General features: G+C 43.0%; 1 protein-coding gene across 2 annotated transcripts; it reads left to right on the top strand.

Moving 5' to 3' along the window:
- The first annotated feature begins 5,540 nt into the window (after positions 1 to 5,540).
- dmrta2 (DMRT-like family A2) lies at positions 5,541 to 10,076 on the top strand. 2 transcript variants are annotated; one of them, XM_061825018.1, is made up of 2 exons: positions 5,541 to 7,685; positions 8,784 to 10,076. In XM_061825018.1, the coding sequence occupies exons 1-2, from the start codon at positions 7,184 to 7,186 to the stop codon at positions 9,683 to 9,685; spliced, it is 1,404 nt and encodes a 467-aa protein (XP_061681002.1). In that variant the 5' UTR covers positions 5,541 to 7,183; the 3' UTR covers positions 9,686 to 10,076. The 2 variants fall into 2 exon arrangements, with proteins under 2 accessions (XP_061681002.1, XP_061681001.1); XM_061825017.1 differs by having other exon boundaries at positions 8,781 to 10,076.
- The last annotated feature ends 2,335 nt before the right edge of the window (positions 10,077 to 12,411 follow it).

The raw sequence follows: 12,411 nt of genomic DNA, 5'->3' as shown, positions 1-12,411 counted from the left end.
GTGGGAAGCGTCGGGATGTCAGAATCGCAGCATCCCCGCTTTGGATCTCAAACTGGCCTCAACCGGGAGGGTCAGCCCCCTCAGTTTACTTTCTCAGAGATGGCGGGACCGGGCCAAAGAAACAGAATCCGTGAGGCTTAAACTGTTGGGGAGGGGGCACAAAAGGAAGGGTCAGCCGCTCTGTGTCTGCGTCTGTTTGTTGATGGCACAATGCGCATGCACACGCACACACACAGCACTAGTAACCTGTAACCAATCTGATTACAGCTCAACTTTTACAAGCTTACAAGACAAGTAAACCTTTTAACATTTCATTTTATTTCATTGCAGAATCTATTACGCCCCCCCCCACTCAAAATACCTTTACTTGCTGTTGCGATGATGACCCTCATGTCTATTTAGTTTATTACACAATAGTAATTAATTATTTCACAGTTAAATTAATGACATCTGTGTGTGTCCCCCCCCCCTTCAAATGTTCTAACATTTCCCCAAAAAATTGCCATTATTTACCATATTGTGTTAATAATTAGGCATGTTTGGGGGTTGGAATTATTTGAAAACAAAAGAAACGTTTAGTTGTATATTTTTATTTTGTTCTTGAAAACTAAATGAGGGGTCGCCAGCGTTTTTGAAAATGAGAGCGACTGCGAGTCGACTGGATAATGCGAAATTTCACAGAGACCGCTGAAATAAATCCAAATACCTTTAATTATCTCCATCCCTCCATTTTCTTTGCCGCTTATCCTCACAAGGGTTATGGGAGTGCTGGAGGCTATGCCAGCTGTCATCGGGTAGGATGCGGGGTACACCCTGAACTGGTCGCCAGCCAATCGCAGGGCACATAAAGACAAACGGCCACACTCACAATCACACCTTGGGGCAATTTAGAGTGTTAAATTAATGTTGCATGTTTTTAAGGTTTGGGAGGAAACCGTAGTGCCCGGAGAAAACTCACGCAGGCACGGGGAGAACATGCGAACTCCACACAGGCGAGGCTGGGCTCGAACCCAGGTCCTCAGAACTGTGAGGCCAATGCTTTTCGAGGTGCCCCACCGTCCCGCCTTAATCATATGTAATTAACAATATTAATTACATGAATGTCGATCATGCAATAATTTCTCAGTAAATATCGACACTGATTCAACAAAGTAGGAAACTGAAAATTATGAATCTGAAGCACATTTTGGAACCGGCCCACTGTCTACACACGTGGTCCTCAGCAGCTGCCCACGGGCTCCTTGTTGATGACCCCCGCATGAAATGCCAAATATTTTTCTCCAATATTTCTTCTTGTTTTAAGGTTGGACTTGTCCCCAAAAAAAATAATAATAATTTACTCCAAAGAGCTTGCATACATAAAAATATGTATTTAGTTGTAGGGGAAGTTGAAACGAATCACTCTTAATTGTCCTTTTTAAATGACATTTGGTATTTTTTTTTTTATTCCTCCAGACAGAGTCTAAATATCCATCCATCCGTTTTCTTAGCCGCTTATCCTCACGAGGGTCGCAGAGAGTGCTGGAGCCTATCCCAGGTGTCAACGGGCAGAAAGCGGGGTACACCCTGATCTGGTCACCAGCCAATCACAGGGCACATAAAGACAAACGGCCACACTCACAATCACACCTTTGGGGAATTTAAACTGTTAATTTACTGTTGCATGTTTTTGAGGTGTGGGAGGAAACCGGAGTGCCCAGACAAAAACCTGACGGGTCCGGGATCAACCCTGGGACCTCAGAACTGTGATGCCGACACCTTACCAGCTGACCCACCGTGCCGCCAGTCTAAATATATATTTTTTAAATTGTTTAAAGGTTGGAATGGTGTTTTTCTTTGTGTATTTTTGCTGGGTTGTTTTGATTATTAAAGTAAGTGAAGTGCTTATTAAAGCAGTTTGTATAATTCCTTGTATAGTGGGGGGGGGGGGGGGCAGCCATCAATTTGCAATGTTCCTCCTATGGAGAAGTCTTATCGCCACCTAATAAATGGACCGCTTGGGGTTGTGAATGCGTGACGGGGGGGTCATTTATGGCTTCATATTAATTTAAACTTGGTCCCAACGTGCTAAATACACAAACACACACAGAATGAGAGGGTGCGCGCGCAATTGCGAGGCGGCGGCGACATTTAGGAGGTCGGCGTCTTTGTGCGGAACACTTGAAGTTTCAAAAACAAGGCCAATTGAAGCGGGCCCGCTCAAAGGCGGCGCCATTGTCCGCCGACACATTGAGTTTGGATAGGGGGACAATGGTGTTTCTCAAATTTCCCCAAAAAAGAAAGCCATCCTCCATCTGTGATCTCAATGAGCGGCTATTCAGCGCTTTGCCGCAGATGTGGAGAGAGAGAGAGAGAGAGAGAGAGAGAGAGAGAAAGTGTGCGTGTGTGTTCGTGCCTTTTAATTGGCTACACACACACTGCAGTTGTGTGTCTGCGCCGAAGGTAGAGCTGCACAGTCCAATAATCTGCCCGTGTTGATGAATACTTGTTGCCCATTCATTAAACAAAGATAATCCCTACCAACCTCGCTCCAGGCCACAAAAACGCCATTGTGTGCGTGTGTGCGTGTGTGCGTGTGTGTGTGTGTGTGTGTGTGTGTGTGTTGCCAGCAGTTTTTGGAAGCTTTCAAAATATTGAAAATATCCTAATGCCATGCATGCGCTTATGTATTTTTGTGCCGATTTGATCTAGAAATGACTTTCCTCCGCCTCCTTATTGGTCACTCGGCCAACTTCTGTTTCTCCAGTCATCTGTCTTTCTTTCTTTCTTTCTTTCTTCCTTTTCTCACAGTTTTCTTTGCTGTTGTGCCTTTTCCACACATGACTTTCTTTGAGCTTCTGATTTGGCTCCATTTTTTTTTTTACCTCTAGTGTTACATCCCTGCTAAAAAAAAAAATTCTATAGAAATTCTATAGAATTCCATAGAATTTGTATAGAACAGGGGTCACCCAACGCGGTGCCCGCGGGCGCATGGTAGCCCGCGAGGCATGTTCTAAAAGTACCACAGCTTTAAATTTTGAATCTGGCTTCCTTATGTTATTTAAGTTTTTAAAATATATGTAATGTCACATCATACAAAAAAATTAAAAACCAAAATATTTGATGTATGTATAATGAACTATGACTGAAGTTTGCTGCAAACAAGTCATGTAGCCTTTCGTGCAATCGGTTCTCACAAAGTAGCCCTCAGCCTCAAAAAGGTTGATGACCCCTGGTATAGAACAACTTGTTCTATAGACTGTGACTTTCTATAGCATTTCTGTAGAACAAAAATGTTTCTGTAGAAATTCTATGGAAAGATTTGAAGAACAGAAAGTGGACCCAGTGGTTGCTCTCAAATTTCTATAGACTTTGTACAGAACAAGTTGTTCTACAGAACTTCAGTTGTGAGTTTCTCAAGAACAAAATGTTTCTATAGAAATTCTGTAGAGGTTTTTGAAGAACACGAAGTGGCACAGTGCTTGATTTGAAATTTCTGTTAAATTTGTACAGAAAATTATTTGTGTAGAACAACTTTCAAGCAACATGAGAGTTAATACCCATTTACTGACAGAAGAGTGCAAAGAATAATCAGAAGAGGTGTCGAAAAAAGATGAACACAGCGAACGTAGATATATGTATATATCTTTTACGTCAGAACTCCCCAGCTAGGGAATTTAACATCAACTGGCTTCCATCAAGTCACATTGGGTTCTTTGCAGTGGAAGTATCAATTGGTGGCGCTAAAGTGCCATTAAGATGGTTTGCTGACCTTGAATATCACAGAAAAAAAAAGAAGGTGAAGCGGGAATTATTTTTATTGTGGTTTTATGCAGTGTTACACAGTTTAGTTATTAATTATAATTAATTATTTCCCCCCTTGTACCACGTTATCAAAACTGGTTTTGTAATTGGCAGTGTCATTTTCTTTCATGACTCTCGAGTACTTTTTTTTAAATATGATCTGTAGTACTTCAATGCACAACAACAAAGTTAAGATGGTTTTGTGTTCGAGTGCCTCCAGAACCTCCGGCGTCCGCGGGCGGCGTCGCAGGCCGGCCCGGTCGGGGTTGCAGTCGGGCCGGGCCGGCGTCAGCAGGGGGAGGCGGCTGGTCGCATCGGGGGTGCGGGGCAGCGGAAACATGCTGCTACATATGTCGGGTCAAGCATGGGCCTTTTGTTGTCCCGTTAAAGGGCTGCTGAAAAACGACTCGTCTGGACTTTGGCTCAATGCGCTGAAAGGCCGGACGCACTTTGGCGGCTGCATGGGCCTAATGAAGCGCTTCAAAGACGATTGCGGGCGCACAGTCACTTTTTATGCGCGGGGGGCATTTTTAATTGGCCCGCTGGAATAATGGACGCCGTAATCCCAACCATAATGCTTTTTTCCCCATTTTTTTTTTTTTAATAAAGGTACTCATCAAACGCTTTGGACCGCTCCTTGCAGTCCGATTGTGAGGACTGATACACTCACAGGTCGCTTTATTAGGTACACCTGAACACACCTCTCAGGGAACCGAAGCACTTTTTTTTTTTGGCAACATTTACTGCAACAGTGGTTGAAATCTATAAAAGTGACAAGAATGCACGATCATCACTTTTTTTTAAAAGGCCCCCATGCTGACTAGTGTTTTGCAGCATTTAAATATTTCGACGTCTTCCCGTGTTTATGCATTCTATTCAACATGAACAATAATTGTATACAGCATGTAGACCGAAGATGTTGATTATAAATCCAAATGAATCCAAACTATGAATAATTAATGTGCTGCAGGTGACTGGAAAATGTCAAAATTGGCTCTTCGTAAAGACTAAAATGTATAGTGTATATAATTGGCTTTAAACATGACATGCAGTGAGTGTAAAACATTTTCAAAATATTTAAACACAAGCTAATTGGACTATTTTCAATATTATTTCTGGTGTAAAACCAACGAATGTCACCTTTTTAATAGTTGGGGAAAAATGAACGAAATATTCGTGTTCGTAACCAATCAGAAATGATTATCTGGAATTAATAAGGCAGTGTTTGGACCAATAAAAATGTCAAAAGTGCGCATTTTTATATCCGCAACAACATAATTTCAACACATTGGCAACCATTAAAAATATACAGCTGTATATTAACTAACAATGTAACCCATGTTTGTTTTTTTTTAAATTTAGCTGTCACGCTCATTTGCTGCCGGCAAACATTTCCACTCGTAACTTGCGCGTGCACCGCGAAGCCTGGAGAAGGAAGCGCGTGCACGCAGTTGGTGGTTTTTTTTTTTATTTTTTTTTTATTTTATTTTAGGAGGATTTAGCATGGAGTCGCCTCCTTCCCGTTCGGGCACATAATTACTTTGAATGTCAAAAAGATGTCGTTTTAATATCGTCTCCATTAGCCTGTTGGCTGGCTAATTAAGGTGCAGATGAGGAAACAGATGGCATTTGCTTACAGTGATTCACCGGGTAAACAAAGAGGAGATGCAGGCGTGGAGGGATGGAAAGTGTGGGTGTGCGGAGGAGGGGCGGGGGCGACGTCGGGGTGGGGGGTGGGAGCCCCTTTTCTTCTTTTTCCTCTTCTGCACCTCCTCGCTGTTGTTCACTTGTCGTCCTCCTCAACGCGAGCTTCTCCTCCTCTTGCGCGCATGCACGCGCGAGGGAGTGAACAGGTGAGGGAGCAGGTGCGCGCGCGCCCTCGCGCGCGAGCGAGCGTGGGCGCGCACACCGTGCACGCTCCGTCGCGAACTTGAGAAGGAGGCAGCGACAAACGACGCCTCACCGCTGCGCTCGCTTGCAATGGATTACATTTGTTTCAGAGTTTCTCATGGGAGAGGGGGACTCCCCAAAAATATAGTTTTCATTTTGCTCTACACTGTGATATATTTAAGATGAATTAAAAACGTTTAATTCAACTATATGACCTGGCTGACTTTCAGGAAACACTTCAATGAGCGAGTAAAACGTTCATTTATTCCGATGAATGTTTCACGCTAAACAACCGTGATAATAATAATAATGTAAATTATAATGATAAATCATCCTCATCAAAATCGCCACAATTATTATTGTTGGAACAGTTGTTAACAGTAACAAATATAATGTTTTCCCGAGTCTAATTACGAATAATATATTGAAACATAAAACAGATTTAATTAAATAGAATATAGATGTTTATTTATATTGTTAGATATGTAGAGACAGTTATTCATGCACTTATATTACTGCAACTGCAATGCGATGATGGGCCGCAGTGTACAAGATAGAATAACTTTTTGGTCAAGCCAATTATCAAGTATTGAAACAGGAAAAAAAGAACATGATGATAGCATTACAAGTATCGAAAGAATTTAAAATACTTGGCGTCAGTTTTGGGACTTGCATGCAAGAAAATCCAATAACGGGCAAAATAAAAAGAAAAAAGAAAAGTCGTGCAGAATTAATTGGAAGGAAATTCAGAAACGGCTCTAAATTATACTTGATTATTGTACTATATTCTGCACTAAATACATTTATCGAACGTTTAATAATAAAATGTGATTTTTAAAAAATGCAAACTAATCTTGACTGGCCTATTGGAAAAATTCAAATTAATGAAAAATCTTTTGTGTTACAGACACACACACTTACACACAAAACAGACGACTTACCTCCCAGAGGATGACAGAAGCATTATCATCGCTAATTAGAGGAACTATGAATATCTAATCCCACCCTGATAAGTAAATAAAAGTCACCGCAGTGATATGAGAGCATAAAAATGATGCTTTTGGAAATGGTGATCTTTGTGGGAAGTCCCAATTCACATTTCTTAACACTTGATATCTTATGGCGGGGGTGGGGGCTGAAAGAAGAAGAAGGGAAAAAAGACAAATGAAAACAAGAAGACGAACTCAGGTGGACACAGTTGAAAAAAGGAAGGCAGCCAATGAGAAGCCCCCCCTTCGGCCAATGAATGACAGGCGCCACATTGTTGTCAACTTGCAGGAATGAAAACGAGGGCGTAACAATCGTGAGGGGAGAGAGTGCTCTGTAGCTACTGACGATCTCTGGAGGAAGTTATAGTGTGTGTCGCGCGCGCGCGGACGCGTCGCTCCTTTTTTTTTTTTTTGGGGTGGGGGATTTGAAACATTATCACTCGGTCGATGAACTAGAAGCGCTGCCCGCATTTTGGCCTTTTCTCCATTTTGGTGCGCGTGGTCCCGAGCCTTCAGCCAGAATGGATCTCAGACCGGAGATGCAGCCCGCCGCCGCCGCCGCCGCCGCCGCCGCCGCCTCCTCCTCCGCGGCCTCCGCCTCTCAGGTGCACGCCGGAGCGGTGGCGGCCGTGGCCTCCATCCCGGTGTCCATGGCGGGCGGCCTCCTGCGCGGGCCCCCGCTCCTGCTGCGCGCCGCCGACAAGTACCCGCGCACGCCCAAGTGCGCCCGGTGCCGCAACCACGGCGTGGTGTCGGCGCTCAAGGGCCACAAGCGCTACTGCCGCTGGAAGGACTGCATGTGCGCCAAGTGCACGCTGATCGCCGAGCGCCAGCGCGTCATGGCGGCGCAGGTGGCGCTCCGGAGGCAGCAGGCGCAGGAGGAGAACGAAGCCCGGGAGCTGCAGCTGCTCTACGGCACCGCCGAGGGGCTGGCCCTGGCGGCGGCCAACGGGATCATCCCGCCGCGGCCCGGCTACGAGGTCTTCGCGTCGGTGCAGGGCGGCGACACGTGCGCCAGTTCCGGTGAGTCACTTCGACCGCAAAGATTTGGGAAGGTCACGCGCGAAGGGACCGTAAAATAAAGCTAAACAAATGATGACTATAAATGCTAATTTATATCGCTGAACAACGTCATGTATTTCATTATTCGGAATTGTGTGTCATTTGATGGTTAATCAATATGATTGCGAGCGAGCGCATTAGTACTGAAAAAAAAAAAATAAATCCATATATATGTACTGTATGTTGGAAAGGATTTACCCACATACTGCTTTTAATTTTTTTCGACAGCATTTAAAATGAACCTGGGCTCGAATCTGACCAAGTTGCATGTATCGCATTTTTTTTAATTACTTTCACTCTTGTGAAGTTAAATTACTTTCAGCACTAAAATTCCCCGTGAATGCAAATTTCAAAATAAAAACATTTCCCCAAGTTCATTGAGCAAGATGAAAACGGAAAACCTCGGTGTGCAGAAAATATTAATTTCAAAGCTTCTATCCAATCAAAACAATATGTTCATGTATATAACATAATATATAATTTAAAAGAAGGTTCGTATACACAAATAAAAACTCGTGCACTTTTAATTCCTGCTGTCATAATTGAGAAATATTGATTGAACGTCATACAGAGCGCTGAAACACAAGCATAATAATAAGCACTGTTATAATACGTCACGTTTCGTTATACATTTTCCTCATAATGTAACAGATATTAAAAGCCGTTGTTTTGGATAGCTACGCAATCACACGTGCAATAATATATAAAATACTGATCAATGAATAATATCTCAATTCCGAAGGTTTGATCATTAGGATTTTCGTAAAAGCAGATTTTTTTATTTCATCTTTTTTGGTTGGATTTTATTAGCTATGAAATATACTCATTTTTAATGACATAAAATGACAATGCTGAAAGTCACTCTTAACTTTGCTATTGGACTGAGAAGCAAATTGACACGAGTCATGAATTAAAATTAAAAACATATTTAGTAACGATTATCTTAAATTGTGTTTTGTGGGTCATCAAGTGACCGTCTCTCTCTCTCTCTCTCTCCTCTCTCTCTCTCTCTTTTTCCCTCCTTCACGTGTTCTTTGCTGCCGATGCTCTTGACAGCAGATTCGAGCGCCCAGAAGTTGGACTTGTTCCCCAAGGCCCAAGCGTCCGGCCCCCCCACCCCGCAGCAGGCCGGCGGCAAGCAGACGCCCGCCGAGAGCGACTCCGCCCCGGGCATCTCGTCCCCGGAAGGCCGCCACGGAGGAGGCTCCGGCTCCGAGAACGGAGACGGCGAGCTGTACGGCCACTCGCCGGGGGGCAAGCCGCCGAAAGACGGCGGGGACACTCCCAGGTCCGTCAGCTCCCTCGGCTCGGACTCCGGTTCCGAGACCGACAAGGACGAGCTGCAGGAGCCGTCCCCGTCGCCGTCCTCCGCGGCCTCCAGGCACATGCACGCCATCGATATCCTCACCCGGGTGTTCCCCACCCACAAGCGCAGCGTGCTGGAGCTGGTCCTGCAGGGCTGCGGCAAGGACGTGGTCCAGGCCATCGAGCAGATCCTCAACAACCCGGCCCAGGGCGCCCACCACAAGGGCGCCTCCGAGGAGGCCTGGAGCGGTGACAGGGGTCTGCAAAGCTCGCAGCTGCCCCCTTCCACCTCGTCGTCCTCCGCCCCGGCCCCGACTCGACCCATGCTGCCCGGCGCCATGACGCTCAGCAACCGCTCGGCCTTCTCGCCCCTGCAGCCCAACGCGCCCCACTTCGGGGCCGAGCCGAGCGCCTACCCGCTGGGGACCCACCTGGGACTCAACCCGCTGCGGTTGGCCTACTCGGCGCACAGTCGGGGTCTGGCCTTCATGACGCCCTACTCCACCGCCGGCCTGGTGCCCACCCTGGGCTTCAGACCCCCGATGGACTACGCCTTCAGCGACCTCATCCGGGACAGGACGATGTTGCACAAGGAGCAGGGCTACGCCGGGGGGCTCTACGGGCCTCTGGTCAACAACACGCCGGACAAACAGTGACCGGAAGCGGTCCTGAAAAAAAAAAATAAAATAATCCCATCAGCCTGTGTTTCTCCGTGGTTTGTAGTCGTTATGTTACCGCCATTTTTTTCCTTCCACCAAGTACCACCTAAAAATATTTTCATCTCCAGGAAACGCCAAAATACAGTAGCGTAATCAGCCCAAGTGTTCACGAAAACCGAGGCTGCGGTTTTATTCCCGAAATGTAAATTTCACATGACTGCAAGTCACTAAAAACAACCTGAACAGTTTCAGCGTCAATATTGTGTTGAATACAGAAAAAAACTGCTATTAACATTCAATTGAAATTGTATCTGCAATTATGTTTGAACATAAACGGTTCTCAAATGTCATTTAGTACTTCAAAGTGAACTGCATGTCAATTGTAATTAAAAACACCATTGTTAGTTTTTAAAAAAAAAAAAAAAAAGTTACATCCACAGTAACATTAAACTTGAACATTTAATTCCGCGATTCCACTCAACATCCTTGATCCATCCATCTTAAAGTTCAGGTATTAGTACACTTCTCGTTCTCACTAAAACTCAGAGACAGTTCGGTGCACTCGTAGAATGTCTTTTTCGTACTAGTAACTTTTCTTTTGGTTCCAGTCCTCTGCTACTCTAAGAAGTGTCTATTGTAGCAGTCGACATTTTCAAATAGTGCTCGTTTTTGTTTCACTAGAACTATGTAGTTGTCCTACTAGTAGTAAAACTGTAACCACTACTAAGGAGAAAGACGAGGACCTTGAACCGGAAACCCAAAAATACATATTCAATATCCTTGATAAGGTGGTTACTAGTGCGCAGAACGGGCCCTCTAGTTGCGCAATTGTCATATTTACTTGAGGACTAGTAGCCCAAAAGTGGTAATATTGGTGGGGGGGAAAATAGCAAGTTATACTAGTGCGCTGTACTAGTAAAACGGTGTCGAAAGTATTGAAGAAATGCTCACATGCACGCACACAAAAAAACACACACACACACACATTCCATCGTATTTGTGACCACGAGTTTTTGAATGTTGGCAAAAACGTGTCACTCGTTTTGGCGGTGGGTGATTGTAAATACATAAATCTGGCTTGTAGTTTCAAAAAAAAAGACGTTTTTTTTTTCCCCCAGTTTTTTACGCCACGAAAAAGGCCTCTTTTTTTTAAGGAAAAAAAAAAAGCGAGAGAAGCGACACGGTTTCATTTTTATTCCTTAATTTACAAGATAATGCCACAGGATAAGAAATGTTTTAAAAAAGCAAACAAAAGAGAAACGAAACAAAGTCGTTTTAAGTCTTATATGAAATCATCGTTTTGAACAGTCAATCAAAAAACAATTTTCCAAATTAAACTTCATTTTCTGAGCAACATGACGTTATTATAACTCACGCATATGAACTTTGTTAAAATGTTCCTGTTGTGAAAGTTTGACTAATTGATGTCATTAAAATAATAATCATAAAAACAACTTACGATACCATCCAGTCTTATGCATAAATATGATTGCACTTGGATTTTTGTATCTCTTTTTTCCCGTTTCCAACGACCTCCTCCATGTATCTGATATTGCTATGCTATATTCTCCACTTGACTTTTCATTTCATCTTTTGTGACATTAAAGTGCGAAATCGAGTCTGTTCCTCTTCAAACGTGCTGTCACCTTGTATGAATATGCTGGAAATAATAAATGTTATTTTAAAGAAATGCAGCCGCTTTCTTCTTCTTCTTATTTGATGATAATGATGAATTAAGTTTTGCATTTTACGTTTTATGCACCAGTTCAAGGTCGGAGAAACAAAATTCAAACTAAACATGGATCCGCCGTCGGCCGTAATATTTTATATTTTAAGTGATGCTTGAAAATAATTTACAAAAGGCAACCGCACTAAAAAATTAAATATATTTCTAATAACAAAAATGAACGAAAGACTACGTTTACACACACACACACACACACACACACACACACAACACACACACACACACACACACACACACACACACATACATACAAATATATATATGTGTGTGCGTCCGTGCGTATTCGTGTGTGTTACATATATATATATGTACGTGAATGTATGTATATATATATATATATATATATAATATATATATATATATATATATATTATATATATATATATATATATATATATATATATACACACATGTAACACACACACACACACACACACGCACGCACGCACACACACACACACACACGCACGCACGCACACGCACACACACACACACACACACATATATATATGCAATATTTATTTGAGGTAAATCAATATATTTATATACATGTGACAGTTATTAAAAAGTTGGCTACGTTGGACGTTTACATATCATATATATACATATATATCACACTTTATCATGTGATTATCAGAATTAAGGTTCCCTTGAGGCTTTTTGAGGCGAAATAAATTAATTGAACACAAAGGTCAAACTCGCAGTTTCTATAAAAAAAATAGGATTTTATTCAACCTATAAAGAAAAAATGTCTTGCGTTTACTTTGTATACAACAAAACACGTGATTTAATTGCAATCATCTTCTAGTAGGAAGAAGTCCATTTGAATTCAAACAAAAAAACGTCATAACAAAAGTCAGAATGGAAGCTGACGTTGCTGCGTTATTAAAAAAAATATATATATTTTGGTTTTCAGGAGGACAGCGGTGCCACCTGGTGGTTATTTAGTGTCAGCACAATTTAACGATTTCAAAAA

The sequence above is a fragment of the Syngnathoides biaculeatus genome, chromosome 7 (assembly GCF_019802595.1).
Source record: "Syngnathoides biaculeatus isolate LvHL_M chromosome 7, ASM1980259v1, whole genome shotgun sequence".
Taxonomy (NCBI): Eukaryota; Metazoa; Chordata; class Actinopteri; order Syngnathiformes; family Syngnathidae; genus Syngnathoides; species Syngnathoides biaculeatus.
The sequence above is the reverse complement of the archived record's forward strand: the minus strand, read 5'-3'. Positions and strand labels throughout refer to the sequence as shown.

What these genes read in the sequence shown, in the direction of transcription:
- dmrta2 (XM_061825017.1), top strand. Translation starts at nt 7,184, where the DNA reads ATGGATCTCAGACCGGAGATGCAGCCCGCCGCCGCCGCCGCCGCCGCC. An exon ending in CGACACGTGCGCCAGTTCCG is followed by an intron (nt 7,686 to 8,780) that starts GTGAGTCACTTC and finishes TGCTCTTGACAG; the next exon opens with CAGATTCGAGCGCCCAGAAG.